The sequence below is a fragment of the Platichthys flesus genome, chromosome 11 (genome assembly GCF_949316205.1).
Source record: "Platichthys flesus chromosome 11, fPlaFle2.1, whole genome shotgun sequence".
Taxonomy (NCBI): Eukaryota; Metazoa; Chordata; class Actinopteri; order Pleuronectiformes; family Pleuronectidae; genus Platichthys; species Platichthys flesus.
Window position 1 is genome coordinate 16,933,602 of NC_084955.1, and position 16,096 is coordinate 16,949,697.

The 16,096-nt window shown below is 40.8% G+C and overlaps 1 protein-coding gene across 1 annotated transcript; it reads left to right on the forward strand.

Annotated features, from left to right (window-relative positions):
- The first annotated feature begins 1,659 nt into the window (after positions 1 to 1,659).
- Positions 1,660 to 15,682, forward strand: LOC133964852 (ceramide synthase 2-like). Its single transcript, XM_062399139.1, has 11 exons — positions 1,660 to 2,152; positions 8,088 to 8,261; positions 9,391 to 9,508; positions 9,617 to 9,735; positions 11,315 to 11,372; positions 11,613 to 11,663; positions 12,171 to 12,263; positions 12,708 to 12,836; positions 13,293 to 13,399; positions 13,510 to 13,663; positions 13,811 to 15,682. Exons 2-11 carry the CDS (start codon positions 8,089 to 8,091, stop codon positions 13,952 to 13,954), a joined length of 1,146 nt encoding a protein of 381 aa, XP_062255123.1. The 5' UTR covers positions 1,660 to 2,152; position 8,088; the 3' UTR covers positions 13,955 to 15,682.
- The last annotated feature ends 414 nt before the right edge of the window (positions 15,683 to 16,096 follow it).

Genomic DNA, 16,096 nt, shown 5'->3' on the forward strand with positions numbered 1-16,096 from the left:
TCTACAAGCCAGTGCACTTCAGGCTGGATAGGATTTGAAGTGGATTCAGTCTTTTATTAGAGTTAATTACCTTAAAAAATATAAGTGAAATTAAACGCGGTCAGATGTTTGAAAAGGGACAGTGAAGCTGTCATTTTTAGACAAGAAGCTGACAAGCAGCCCTATTAGATGATTGTTTTATTGTTTTTTAAGGACTAATCACTCAATCCTATGATTATTTCCTTGATTAATTGTTAAGTCTATAAAATATGTTTTAAGTGTAGAAATAAACATTGGTGTTTCCCATTTGCTTGTTGTGTCTGGCCTAAATTTTTAACCTACAGATTTTCACTTAATAGTCACATACAAAAAAACATGGAATAGATAACAGTTAGGTAACAGTCATTGATTGTCTATCACTGTTTGACAAACAGTGAAGGTCAAAGGTCAGAGGTGAAAATGTGCTTTTCCTTTGTAAAAAAAAAGAAAAGTGTAAGGAAAAAATTTAATCTGCATTAATTTGCTTTATTTCACTCAGAAAAGTAACATTATGTCAATCAGAAAGGGAAATTACAGAAAGTAAAGGGTTAAGACAAGACAAAGTAGGAGGGTAAAACTCCTTCAGAGAATGAATATTAGGCCAATGTAATCTCCTCAAACGTGTGTGTGTGTGTGTGTGTGTGTGTCTGGTGAGTGTCATTTGAACTTCTTGTTTGCAATTCACTCAGCTATAATAAAGTAATTTAGATTACAGGAGATGATGATTTTCACCTTTGACCTTGTTTGTAATTCACTGTTTTAGGTGTTAAAGGGTCGGGCATTTCTCAGAAGGTCTCGACCTTAATATGATATAATAAGGGCCCAATCACTGACAGGCACTGACAGACAGTGAGGCCCTATTGGAATTGTAATTATTACTATTATTATTTTGCAGGCAAATTGATTGGCTTTTTGAGGGCTTTAACATGCTCAAATTCTTACCAAAGTTTGCAGAAAAGGATAAAGTGGTGAAAATGCATGTATTCTGGAGGAATTTTCAATGGGCATTGTAAAATGGCTCAACGGTGCACCCGAGACCCCTTGAACACTTTCACATTGACCGATCTTCACAAAAATCGAAACACAGGTGTATCATTGCCAGACAAACGAAAAAGTCTCCAGGTGGAATTTGTGCATCTTCTTCCTGTGCTTAGTTTCTCTGGGGAATGAGCAGGTAATCAAATCCTTAATGTTAATGTAACTGCTAAAGCAGTTAGATTACTTTTTGTATTCATTTCATTTACATTTTTTTGATCAAATAAATAACATATTGTTCCCATCAACTAGCACAAGGAGTAAGGGTCACGCATTAATCAAATCAAACCTCCGGCCTACTGAACTTTTATTTCGAGTTTAAAATTGAACTGCATTGAAAACGTTTTATTTTTAGTTGGCTCATTATTTTCCATGGATCTTTGTGAAGCACTTTGTTACCTTGTTTAGACATATGCTATACAAATCGAGTTAATTATTTGTATTATTATTTAGGTGTGATGGATATGGGGCTAGGGAATGTATTGTCAATGGGTGTCCTCACAACTATAGAGAGACACGTGTGTGTGGTGCGTGCCTGTGTATTCGGACGTCATCGCGGCCCTCCCCTCCTCCTCCTCTCTCCTCCTCCGCTCTCCTCCTCGGTCTGCTCCCCTCACTTGGCTCTCCTGCAGGCCCGACCTCCACCGCACTCCACCCGGCCACACACCCAGACAGACCCCGCCGACTCCCGGGAGACAGAGAGCTCAGCTGGAGCCCGGCGAGAGACAACAACCGGAACATTGGGAGCTTGTTCATGTTTCCCCCTCGGTCGCATTGCAGCATTTCTCTCATTTTCCCATTTGTAGCTTCTCCTCCGCTATCATCCCCTTTCTCCGCAGAAGAAGAGAGAAAGTTTTCGAAGGATGGAAAGATGTAAAGATCGGACCGGGGACTAAACTTTGACGCTAACTGCGCGTGCCGAGCAGCGGCGGGCTGGGCTAACTCCAGAGGACCGTTAGATTCGCAGCTAGCTAGGTGGGACCCGGAGCACGCTGCCGGAGAGAAGACCCCCGAACAACCACCGAAAGGAAGCGGACATCTTTCCTCTTCAGATAACCGCACCGCTCTCGTCTTCACTGCGGGGGAAACACACTCCAAAGTAAGAACCGTTTCCCTCTCATGTCCGGAGACATTGAGTGTTTTTTCTGTGCGCGTGAGTGTGTTTGCGACGTCTCTCGGTTTCTCTCCCACGTCATTACGCAGTCGCGTTAACGGTCCTTTCGGTTAAGTGCTTTTGGATTTGTTGACGACCAAAGTGTTGAGAACATGGCGTCGTAGATGTGTCGTGATTTGAAAGAACGGTCATAATTGTCTGGTGGGAAGACACGAGGACGGCCCGGGGCGCGGGTGGCTCCATGGTGGGTCTGTGCGAAGTCGGATAACTTATTAACTACACGCATACAACACAACACATGTTCAGAGACACACAACATGGAGTCCGTTTCAATTAGTATTAAAAGGCCCTTCCGGTTTAGGATCCTTCCTCTTGGTGTCAGTGTGGTGGTAACGAAGTACATTTACTCAAATACTGCGCTGACGTACCCCTTCATGTTGTTGCATGTGTACTTTTGGCATCCACCATTCATAGAATGTGTATTACTCTATTACGTTTCTGAGAGGAATAAAGTGGGGCATTTTCCTTCCATCTCTTTCAAAACACCACAAGGGGCTTTACAAGCTCCACATGAAGGGAAACCACAGGAAATGGTTATAAAGCAAACAATAAATGCAATTTGAACGAGCAGCGGTAGAGCACGGATGCAGTAATAGAAAGTGTTACTGGTGAGGAAAGAGTAAAAGCTCAGAGGTAAGATCAGAAGTAGGAGAAAGAGAGATTCAAAAGAGGAGAAGGTGTTTGATCAGACTGATCTCCTCAGGGAGACTGTTCCATGTGGGGGGGGGCCTGGACAGAAAAGGCCCTGTCACCTTGTCTCCTCAGCCAGGACTCAATAAAATGACCAGCAATAAAACTGAGGCTCATTATATATCAATACATTGCTTATGCACTGTTCAAGGATAGTGAGGAGGTTCAGCACATCCCTGATCGACCTCAGACTTGTAAAATGTTGCTGTTTATGATTCTCTGCTCATAAAGAAAATATTAAAACCACAGCGTTCACTAAGGAGCATTTTAGCCCATATTACCCATCGCTGGTTGTCGCTACTAGTTACTTTGGTTACACTTAATGTCACAACTGTATGAGCCTTATTTCCTTGAAAGAAAAATGTAATCAGACCTCAACACTGGGAAAATAGACATTTTTTCTGTTATTTGAGTTATTCTACTTAGAGCTTAGCCAGTGTGTTGAGTGGATATATATTTAAATTTCTCTTAACTTTATTAACCAAACAACTTATCCAAAAGGTCACGATCAGATGAAACAATGATGAAAACGAGTTACTATCACTTACTGTCCATTGTTAGACCAACTAAAGGATTCAGTAAAAGGTGCAACACTCTTGTTATTCACAAAACCAAGACAATCTAAAGAGAAAAAACATGTTTCAAATGCTTTAGCCTTTGGTCAATGCCTCCCTAACCTGGACAGAAAATACCTTCAACTATCTTCTGTCAATGATTACATCTTCTGCTTCTTTGCTGCAGTTTGATCAATCAGTAATGAGGTGAAGACAGGAATGTGTCTTTGACTTTTAGCACTAAAAGTACCTCTGTATTTGGTTATCATTACCCTGCAGAGTTTACACTCAACAGATAGAACAGTAGAAGAGAATCAACATGACAATGTAACCTTTCACGCGGCCTGACCAGGCCTATTCAAATCAGTATGCTGCCTGATTGGATCTCGCCATCAATAATTCATCAGGGTCACAGATCGGAGTCGGAGATCCTGGAGTTGACTCTTGTGATTCACCTTCTGCCCCTTGGATTGTCTGACTTGTCCTTCTCTTTATGCCTTCTGCTTTACTAAAATCTACACTCTGGGTTTTTTTCCATGATCCAGGAATGTCTAAAGTGTCATGGATGCGTATGACTCATCCTCAAAACGTTCTGCCTCTAAATGTTCAAGGCATGACCTGAGTTACAGCTAATCACCCATGTGCGGAAAGTATGCGAGCGTCCCCCACCACCCCTTCCCCGCCACTTTATCCCTCAATATTTGCATTGAGAATGTAATGGTTTTCAAATGCAATCTGAAAAATTGTGGCTGCATGTCAGACCACAAGAAGAAAAGGCTGTCGGATTGTTGACATAGTTACTACAAGCCACATCCTGTAGGCTTCAGTTTGACTGATATCTGCAGCCAGTGTTTCGGTAAAAAGTTTTACTCTTGTCAAACTTTCAACGGCTCTCAAAAGCTGAAGCCCAATTATCTTGTTTTTTCCCCCTGTTGGTTATAAACCATGCCTCCTCCATGTTGGTTAATGGGACATGGACCAAACTATATAGTGTACGTTAAATAGTTTTTTCTCAAAGATGGTTTCTGCAAGTAGTAATCAGCATGTAGTCAATGTGCCATTTTCTCAGAATGATCAAATCCTCAAACCTGCGCACTCAGCTTTGACCTTGTGTGTCATGTAGTCCACAGTACACCCTGTCTAAGCCTCATCTGTCTGTCTCTCACACATTTTCTAAGGTTGTGGTTTGACTGATTCAGCTCTTACAGACTAACTTAAGTATGGATGGATATGAGTAAATGGGTGGTTGTGCACAAATAGAGGGGATGTTATGAGTGACTCACAGCCGGTGCCCGTTGCTATGGCATGAGTTCCTCTTTTCAACTCTGTTTCCGTTAGTTCAGAAAAAAAAGTATAGACTCAGATGTTATTCATCCATGGACACTAAATGGTAAAGCTGAAACTCTCCTTGGGTTGGGTGGCAGAATGTTTACATTCTCCAAATATCCCTGCACTCTGTACCAGGTTCCAGTCGGGTCTGTTTAGTTTAACCTCAGAGGGATGTTTCCTTTATTTCTTAATTTTTAGAAGCTGCATTTTGTACTTTGTACACGGCAGCGTCAAGAGAGAGATGTGCGTAACAGCAGGAGCTGTACTGTGCCCTTTCTTGATCTCTGTTTACAATCACTACAACCTTGTAATGTGGATTCATAGTTGGGAAGAGAGACAGTCCAGGAACTTCCTCTCTCTCTCCGCTGCCAGAGGCATCCTTTCTTTTTATTGGACCTTTAAAATGGTCAGAGATTGGTCATATGATCCAGTGGGCCAATGGAATGTGCTGTTAGGAGAGCTCTGTGAAAAAGTGCTTTAACATGCTGAATTCACTGGATGATCTCAGCAAGTACGCCTAAAAACTATCGTCTGACATCCTAAATTTTCTTCCACACTGCCCACTAATGCAGCAGTGTCAAATATAAGGGCCTAATCAGGCCTGATAAGCTTACCAGTTAATGGTTATTACACAGTGAAGTCAGCACAAACTACATGCCTTCTGCCCTTTGAACAGTTTTTATTTGTGCTAAGATGCTCATTCAGTTATCTGTTTTTGGTCAGATTACACAGCTCCTCTGTAGAGTCCATGTCTTTACGCTCAGCCGGCCATGCTGTCGCAACAGGAAACAGGGAGCATGACTTACGTGACATGATGTGGAAAGTATCTAACACTCAACCATGGGCAGTATCAGATGCTACATTTAAATCTTTCTAGTTTTCTTAGGATGTTCCAACTTTTTCTTTATATTTGTTATTTGAATAACAACACCAGGAAGAGGCAAGATAACTAAGAATGTCATTGCATATGACAGAAATGCCTTTTACCCTTTGACCCTTTTGAACCTAGGAACCTAGGAACCTTTAGCAACCATACATTTTAACTCTAGGTTTGACTTAATGAAGACTGGTCTGTCAGTGTAAAACAGCAAGAGCTGATATCAGCCATATTTAAGGAACTTGCCAGGGACTAAGACACAGATAATGGCTCTGATAAATATGGCTGTGTGTCAAACTTCAATACAAAAATGTATTGCCACAGGATAGAAAAACGTCAAGTGCCCAAATCTGGCATTGAATATCTTGTAATTTTTCTGAATCACATCAGATTCATTATTTTTCCACTTAGATAATTATCTCAATCAAGAGCATGGCGTTCTTAGACTATTTTGTAAACACAGTTCTTGTGTTGATAGTTGATATTCATACAGTTATTTATTACATTAATATAAACTTATAAATTGGACAGTTTTGCTACATCAAGTGGGCTTTGACTCTCCTGCTATATGCCTGAATGGTCAGGGTCAAAAAGCAGTTTCCACCACGACATTCCCATTGCTGTGAGAGAGCAGGAGGGGATAGCCACACACTGCCAAAGTCCCGAAACACAAGCAGAGCAGGAATGGGAGCAATAATGGTGTGATAGGAAGAAGACGTCACATGGTGCACAAGTGTACAGAGAAAGCACACGTGCACATGCACACCCAGTGAACTTGTGATAGGACAGCAGGCAGTCATTACACACTGACAGTTTTTTACCACATGTTGTGGTGATAACATTTGCATTGTAAGCAGACTATGTGAATACTGTAACCATCATCACTAGTGGTTTCTACTGTACATTGTGTGACAAATGTGTCTGTGTGAAAACGGCAAAGATAACCTCAGGTTTAACTCTGGGTTTCATGGTAATGATGGTGGTTCACTTCTTACACGGATTGCTCATCATCTTAATTTACACACAGTCCTCTAATAAACCAGTTCACTTAGGTCGGACCAAATGAAAACTTGTCTATAGTCCAAATACTGACCAGATCACTGGAAAACTATCATTTCTACCTGACCCTGACAGGTACAAAATAAATTGATCACATTTAATAAATACACAGTGAGTAAAAGTACTTACCTATGCAGGCACAGGTAGAACCTCTACACAGGGAGGATCAAACTGTGAGGCAGTGGTGCTTACTGTGCTGTCCTGTACATATAACAGCTGCACTTCTAAGACAAGCATTTGTTTTCTGCATTATGTTTTTGATATCACAGCATATCTGACAACATATATACCGATACCAGTTTAATTTGAGATAGACCAATACCAACCGATAGAGTCGAACAACCGATACATCGGTCAGGTTCAAGACATAAGGACGTGTTTAAAAATTTTGTGAAACTATGTCATAAAGTACGTGGCCAGTGAAGAATGTTTGGTCCGTTTTGTTTTACCACACCCATAAGGACTTTTATCAGACCATTATTTCCAAAATGTGATTGCAGTTGCATGTTTTGAAGATAGTCAAGGGAGGGACAGCATTACACAGGGCTCTCCGGGTCGGAGAGGGAATCCTTCATGATTACCGGCGAGGAGCAGCCGGCTGGGGATGGGCGTGGAACTGAAGCGGTTACACAGTTTTGGCATCTGCAGCTGCAGTGGGCGAGAGGGGAGTTACTGTAGATCTTAAAGAGGACCACAGAGATGGAGTGTGCAGGGGTGTCCCCACGGCTTCGCACATGTGGGTTAAACATGACTCACATCCTTTACACAATAGCGTTCCCTCTCCACCGACATTTCTACTCTCATTCTCTACCACTCCCTGAAGTTAACAGCGGGAATATTTATCTCCACACTCGAAGTCAGACTCAATTCTCACAGCGGACAACTGTCAAGCAGAGAGAGAGAGAGAGAGAGAGTTTGAGTTAAAAGCTTGATGGAAAGAGCTTGCTCACTTCTCGGTCTGATTTCTCCTCCCTCACATGGGCCTTCTGAATGCCCATGCTCCATGTGCTCGGAAATAGGCATTCGGAAAAATCTACAGTCAGGCCTCCAATAAGAGGGAAATATTGCTACCATCATCTTATTCCCTTAATAACATGCTGCCAAACATTCCTAATCACCGATTTCTTCCCATACACGTAGCCAGGCCTGTGTAATGTTTGCCTTTTAACGTTAACCTCTATAGACTGTTTGGCAGATTCAAATTTAAGGAGGAGCTATATATACACACACACTTTTTTTTTTTTTTTTCATGGTGTGGATAATGCCACTTCAATATGTGTGAGTTTCTAGCTTTTACAGCCCAATAAACACATACAACTGGTGCTGACTGCATGTGTCTCTTGTGTTGCAGGATGCTGTCAGGGCTGAGTGCGTGGTTCTGGCAGGAGCGGCTGTGGTTTCCGGAAGGTCTGGGCTGGGCTGACCTGGAGGACCGGGATGGGCGCGTGTACGCTAAAGCCCAGGATCTGTGGGTGGCGCTGCCCATCGCCTTCATCTTCCTCATTATTCGTCAGATCTTTGAGAGGTCAGTCCATTACATACTCTCTGTGCTCCTTGTTTATTTCTGTGGTTATCAATTCAAACAATTGCTTCCTGTACATGTTTTTCTCTGTCTTCTTGCCGAGTCCCCCTCCTGTCTTGTTTTGCTTGCTGCTGCTGTTTCACTTCCTCTTTCTCTCCTTCAGTCCCTAATTAGATTACTTTACTTCAGAATGCAGTTTTTATCTCTGGCCTTTTTCTCGTAAATTATTTAATTCTCCTTATGCTGTGCCTTCAACAAGACAAGGTTCTGCTCCTAACTCGTATCTCACTCAGGTCCAGTGTTCCTGTTACCAGTAGCTAAACTCATAGCTGTAAACAATGCTGACAGAGTCCACCTTGGTTTTATTGCTAATAGCTCTCATCCTTATAATTGTCTTTTATCCCCCTACCTCCCACTCTGCCACAGAGCGGGAACTACAAAGTGGGCTAACTGAATCTTGTGTTAGATGACAAATGAACAGTACAAATGAGGCACACAATACAAGTCTGTCTCTTGACACACATAATCATGAATAGAGCTGACCTGAAACGACTGTTGCCACGGTAATCAGCACCCAAATCCGTATTTGAACGCTGCATTCTGTTATGATGAAGTGGTTACTATTATTATCCTCATCATTATGCAGCCCCACAAACATCTGAAGATGCCAATTATGCATCATTATAAATGATTATTAGCTCCACTAAGGATATTTTCTTACTTTGATAGGTTTGTGCATCTAACATCAGTAGTGCATGTGACGCGAGTAGAGACAGTTCTATCTAGATCTTCCCCTAAAATTCTGCATGCAAACGAAGTTTAGTGTTGAAGTCGCATTTAAAAAAAAATATATATATATGTATATATATATATATATATATTCCTGTTGCTCTCTACACACAATTTACAATTTGTATTAACCATCATCTTCATAATGATGTTTTTTAAACATTTTAGTTTTAGGTGAGCTTTTCTGTTTCGTTTTTTATATTTTTTATTGGGGTTTCTGATTTTATGCAACCTGAAAATGACTCATTTGTTTTTCAGTTTCTCACTGTTTCTAAAATCTCTATATTTATATATTTTTTCTTTCACAGCTGTCTTTGTCTCAACAACCTTTTTATAATTACAGGACAGTGGCAACACCCCTGGCCTCTCTGCTCGGGGTGAAAGAGATCATACGGCTCAAAGCCCCTCCCAACGTCGCACTGGAGTCCTACTACTGTAACGTTGCCAAGAACCCCACACCGGTAAATGTTCTTAGAAGCCCGCACACACTTCAAAAAGACAGAGTATTGTACTATATGTTTTGTCAGTAAATTGAATACTAACATGTGGCCTCCTTGTGTTGTTCACAGAGTTCAATAGTAAGTCTTATCAAGCAGACTGGCTTTCCAGAAAGACAGGTGCAGCGATGGTTCAGGAGACGGCGGAACCAGGACAGACCGAGTTTGCTCAAGAAATTCAGAGAAGCCAGGTTAACCAACACACCCTCTCTCACACACTCTCTCTCTCTGTCTCTTAAACATATATATAGAGAGATATATGGTGTGGGGCTACAGATCAGGTTGAACCAACTGCCCACCCTTGCGTTCCTCTTGCTATATGAGGACATTTCTGTGGGCAAAAGTAGCTCTCTATTTTTAAAATGAACTGATTACAATGCCACTCTGCTGCTGCCGAGCCCATACACCCCTACTGACAAACACACACACACACAAATTCAAACATCCACACACTCATTAGCACAGAAACTCTGCAACAGCTGCTCTGTCACCCCTGTTGGTTATTTTTTATGTGCAAGCAATTACTCAAACAGAAGCAGAGTTAAAACAACATGATAACTTGATAATACAGTGTAACTGAATTTTCCCTAAGCTGGCAACAGATGACACCTAAAAATAAATACAGAGCAAAGCACAGACAACAATGTCTAGACAGCATAATAGAGTTTGACAAGATTGAATCACAAATATGTAGTAAAATGCATTTTGACAAACACATTCACAGAAAATCTTTTCATGCATCATTGCATCCAATTTGTTGCATTCTGCATAAAACTGGCAACAATTCATTAGCTTCATGGTCATGATTCATGTTTGGGTCAACATAAAGGGTCACTTCACCCAAACTACAGAAGACATAGATTTTTACTTCAGTTTTACTGAATTACTTTCAATTGTAGAAACAGTCCCTTTGACAATAAAATAGTTTTGAGCAAAATGTTGTTATTTTCCAAGGGATAAGAGCTGAAGATGAAAATAGTTATTAGTTAATAATAATAAACTATTTCTAAAAGCAGCTCTGAGACAGATATCTACAAAGTTGATCCAATAAAAACCAAAACAATCTGCAGAGCTAGTAGATTTCACTTGATATAGGTGAAAATAAGCTTTTTGTAATCAGGTGAACTGACCCATAAACCTGCAAGAAGACAGTGAATCTGGGTGGTGTATGTTCAGTGTGCGTATGTGTGTGTGTGGGCGACGTTGTAGTGGACTGATGTTTTGCATATGACATGTAACTTGTGTACTTGTGGTTGCATGTTGTTCACTCTCTAGTTATGGCATCTTTTGCTGTGTGTGTTTTACGACATTTTTCTTGTGTGAATCAGTCTCTTATCTGTTTTCTCCCCTAGTTTCCCCCCGATATATTCATCACTCTCCCACTTTCTCTTTCTATGTTCACTGTTTTTCCGTTGCTCTGTTTCATGTATGAAATAAACTCTCTCCTCATCTGTATTAGAGGCTGCAGTGGGAAAGACCTGTCATTATCTCTGCCTACAGACAGGGAGGATAATATATGACAGCTCTCATTGTGTGTTTGGCCTAACGGGACATTCTCAACTCAGTTCACCAGAGTTTCTTTCCCACTCTTCGCTCAGCCTGGTATTTCTTTCAAGCGGGCATTCTTCTGTGTGTGTGTTTGTGTGTGTGTGTGTGTGTGTTATGCATTCATGTGTCTTCTGGTAGAAAATGTGTCAATTGTCTTTTGGCCCATTGACTGAATAGAGAGTGTGTGTGTGTGTGTCTGTCTCTGTGTTTGTTCTCTTGCAGTTGGAGATTTACCTTTTACCTTCTTGCTTTCATTGCTGGCCTGGCTGCCCTCATCGATGTGAGTACTGCCATTTAAACTTCAACCCGCCTTCTCCTCTTGTCCCTGTACCTTGTCATTAATCACCTGCCCTGCCATCGTAACTCGGCGGTGACCATGGCAGTCTGTCTTTTTTGCTGCAGTCCCCTCACCTTTAGCACTGTCAGACAGGGCAGCGTTGACTCATTGCAGTGCTGAGTCAGTTGATAAAAATACACTTCTTGCTCTGCTGTCTCATTCACATCTCATGTTTCCCGACAGAAACCTTGGCTGTATGACCTGAAGGAGATGTGGGAAGGCTTCCCTGTGCTGGTATGTCTTTAGGATGACTTTGTGCATGGAATGCACTGGAGCATTTTCAGGCAATAAATTCAGTTCCCTCATCAAAGTTTCAGTCAGCGCCATCAGACCTGTAGCAAAGACTGTCAATACTGAAATTACTTTCTCGTGATAAGATCTGCAATGTACACATCAGAACTCTGAACAGAAGAAAATCAGCCAGTTAATTTAGATAATTGTTTACTATTCAAGGTAGCGCCACAATAAATGTGGGTATGGATCTGTGAAATGTCAACATTTGCTGGTTCTCTGCCTTCTGTGATTAACTACTGAATATATTTGGGATACGGTCACTTTTATGAAACCAGCAATTTCAATGTGTTTACCTGGGCTGGAAGAACAAATGACTGCCTTGAATAGAAACAGATCAAGTGAATAAATTGAAGATTAATCAATAATTGAAAGATTCTTTAGTCGCAGACCTTGTTCCAAACACACTTGATGTATGTTTAAATGGCAGACCTGTTTTTTCCCCTGCAGACGCTGCTGCCATCTCAGTATTGGTACTACATGATCGAGCTGGGTTTCTACAGCTCTCTGCTCTTCAGTGTGGCTTCTGATGTGAAACGCAAAGTGAGTGAAATTGATTTGCATTAAGAGGGAAGGAAAAGTAAATGGAAATTTAATCTATAATTCATACAGACACTTTTGAGCCTGAACTATAATTGAGAGGTTTTTATTACGTCATGATGACCAGCAGACACTGTTGTGCTCTTGCTGACATCTGGAACGGACTGCTGGTGGCCATTAGCTGTTGTTACACGTGTTTTTGAATGTGTGCAAGTGTTTAAACTTCTTCGACCTGGGTCAGCTGCATGCAGTGAGGGGAAATCATGCCAAAGAGGAACACAGTGTTTTTCCAACACTGTATTTTAACCTTTAAACCTCTTAAGCAGGTTTAACCACCAGTCACACAGACCCCATTAAAACATGTAACACATAAATACATATTCCAAACAATGTCTTCTCCCCAGCACCAGTAACACGTCTCCTTCCAACATGTTTCTTTCTTTCAAGGACTTCAAGGAGCAGATTGTTCACCATGTGGCGACCATCCTCCTCATCAGCTTCTCTTGGTGTGTTAACTACATCCGTGCTGGAACTCTCATCATGTTGGTGCACGACTCCTCTGATTACTTTCTTGAGGTAAATGTGTCCGCCTCATAAAGTCATTGCAGAAGTTTGTGTTCGCAGCATTTTGTTCACTACACGTTGGCAAACACGTGCCTTCGGTCAGAACCAGTAAGCTTCCAGTTTGGTCGAGTGAACTGTGGGTGCTGTACTCTGCATCATGCAAATACATTATACTGAATACAAATGAGGTGTTTACTTGTTTCTCTACTAGTAAAACTGTATCACTGTTAAGACTTTTTATGTTCTGAGTATCAGCTAAGTTGTTATTTTGTTTATCCATGGTTCTGAGTGCTCTGATATCCAATGGCAATTCACTTGTGATAATCTGCCACCTAGTGGAGGAATCTACACTTTGTTTGTCTAGTGAAATACAGGCAAATTAACTACATTTTCCATTATTCAAACAAATTTATCATCCACTAATTTCCACACAAAATAAATGCCTTTCTGTCTTCCTCCCTCTCACAGTCTGCAAAGATGTTCAACTATGCTGGGTGGCGTAACGCCTGTAACTACATCTTCATCGTATTTGCTGCAATCTTCATTGTCACCCGTCTGTTCGTCTTCCCCTTCCGGTAAACACACACATTTTAAATCTTTTATTCAAATGAACTGCTGCAGGATGTTCGTTTTTTTATATGCTACTCATTTACTATCTTTCTAACCAGTACTTTCTCTGTTGCAGCATTATTTACTGTACTTGGATTTATCCAGTGACCATCTACAAACCCTTTTTCGGCTACTACTTCTTCAACGGACTTCTGATGGTTCTTCAGTGTCTACATATCTTCTGGGCTGTCCTCATCATACGCATGGCAGTCCGCTTCCTCACCAACAATGTAAACAAACACAAAGAAGTTTATTTATCAATAAAATCATAAACATGGCAACACTCATATGATACACAGAGCAACATTGTCACATGATTGACATGTTTATAAATGCCCTCTTCTCCTCACACCGTGTCCCTCCTTTTTATATTTCAGGAAAAGGTTGACGATGCAAGGAGTGACAAAGAGGAAACAGATGAATCAGAAGAAGAGGAGGAGGGGGGGAAGGACATGAAGAAAAATGGACCTGTGCAGAACGGTCATGCAGTCCACAACAACAACCACAGCAAAACAGCATGAAGGTGTCAGGATTTAGGAATGTGAGATGGACTCATATCCCTCAGTGGGGGAGCAGGAGGGAGGGATGAAGAGAGAGAGAAGAGCGGAGGGGGCAAGACATTCCCTATAACCAAGAACACCAGGTATCCTGAGGATATCTGACACTAATACCTTTGCACGACACACTAACACATGTTCATTCATACTTTTAGAGGGCACAGGGATCCAGCAGATGATAAACAGCAACTGGCAGGATTTGTTTTGTGCTTTTTCATCAGAGAATAATATCATGTGAGATGTCGGTCACAAAATTTAAGAGACAGGGGAGGAAATTGAGAGGACCAAAGTGTGGAGAGAACTGAAGAAGGGGATGCTGCTTCTACTTTAGCTTTTTTCTTCTTCTAACTGTGCCTTAGAGCCAGCTAATCGCTGTCCAAATGACATTTTATAGCTTTTATGCTTTAATCTCGTGCCGCTTTATTTCCTTGTAACGTCACTGTTTTTTTAACTAGAAGAGTGAACGTTTTATGAAAGTGGAACAATAGGGCATTTATTTCCCTAATTTTTCAGCCTATGCAAGTATGTGTATGTTCAGCTATTGCAACGTCTTTGCACAAACATACAGTGTCTCTTATATAATGTTATCTACAGTATAATGTAATAATCAGCAATAGGACTGGGTGCCTCTGCTCCCCACTGTAGCCGGTGCCATTTTAAAAGCAGTCTGCCTTGGATGAATACATGAGGTATTAACTTTTTTTAAAGATAAACAGAGAGTAAATCTTTCTTTCTTATTTTAATTCCTGTCCGGTTTTCTGCTTCCGAAAGAGATTTATGAACGGCAAAGGTTATTCATCACGGCTCAGTAATAACTAGAGATGAATGTTAGACTCAACAGCACTGTGATATAAAATCACAGCATCCTGCCAGTTGTGATGGAGCTGGATGTTTCTATTCTGCTCTGGTGTGGCTGAAGCAGTTTGATCCAGTTGAGAAATGATTCACAGTTTTGATGCCACCCGATGTAACGCAAGGACTCTCCTGAAGATGATTGCAGTAGTGGTCTGCTGTGTTGAAATGATGGAGTTGCATGAAGGCGAATGGAATGGGACAGATTAACCATTTCTAGATTCATGAGTATCGGCCAGATGTCTACAATTTTAATGCCTTGTGGCCTGGGTTATATTTAATAACCTCTGCGAGAATTTAAGTGTTGATCTAAGTGAATTATTTTAGGTATGATTATGTGTATGAAACGGGTTTACAGGTATGTTCTTTGATTTTTTTTTTCAGTGTTGAAAAACTCATGAGGTATTAATGAAATAATTGTTGCAGTTGTTTTGTTATGCTTTAACGTTTTTTTGTATGTCAAGTGCCTTATGTGTTATGTATGGAAAGCTCTCTCACGTCTTCATGTTCTCTCCTTTTCTTTCTGGTCTTCACCTCACATCACAGACACAACTATGAAACTAAAACATCCTCTTTCCCCTGCAATGTCATTCCTGAATCACTTGTTTCCCTCTCCTTTATAAATGATCCCTCCTTTCACACTCGCCCTCATTCCACCCACCACGTCTTCTTTACTAACCCAGACCAACCAGCAACCTCTCTCCTCGGGTGATACAGAAGAAACAGCTGTGTTCACATTACAGTGTTATTTAGTTTTTTCCATTTGTCTTTTTTTGTTTTATGATCCCTAAGTATTGTTATTAATAATAAAAACAGAGACCAAGAATTGGTATGAAAATACCTGTGAAATTCTTTATATTTATTTATGCATCATGCCTGCAAATATACCCAGGATAAATATTTTAAGTTTTAAAGACGATTTTGTCCCTTGAAACATCTGACATACTTTAGATATACAATGCGACTGCTTATGGCATTATCATAGAGAAGCATTCACACAACCCTAGATCTAATAATTATTTGTATTTGTATAGAACCTTTCATTCAAGATGTGCAGCTCAAAGTGCTTTATATACAATACACATTAGATAAAAAGTTTTCTTGACAACAAAATGAAACAATCAAAATTTGATTTGTGACAAACCTAGGGCCTGCTAGCAGGTCCCAGGGGATGTCATCCTTATCAACCAATAAACGTTCACTTAGACACTTACACTCACCGTTGCATTTGTAGACAGTGGAATAAAAATATTT

Excerpts from the sequence above, each read along its gene's own strand:
- LOC133964852 (XM_062399139.1), top strand. The coding sequence starts at position 8,089 with ATGCTGTCAGGGCTGAGTGCGTGGTTCTGGCAGGAGCGGCTGTGGTTT. Across the intron at positions 9,509-9,616 it reads TTGCCAAGAACCCCACACCG|AGTTCAATAGTAAGTCTTAT; the intron begins GTAAATGTTCTT and ends TGTTGTTCACAG. Across the intron at positions 11,664-12,170 it reads GGGAAGGCTTCCCTGTGCTG|ACGCTGCTGCCATCTCAGTA; the intron begins GTATGTCTTTAG and ends TTTCCCCTGCAG.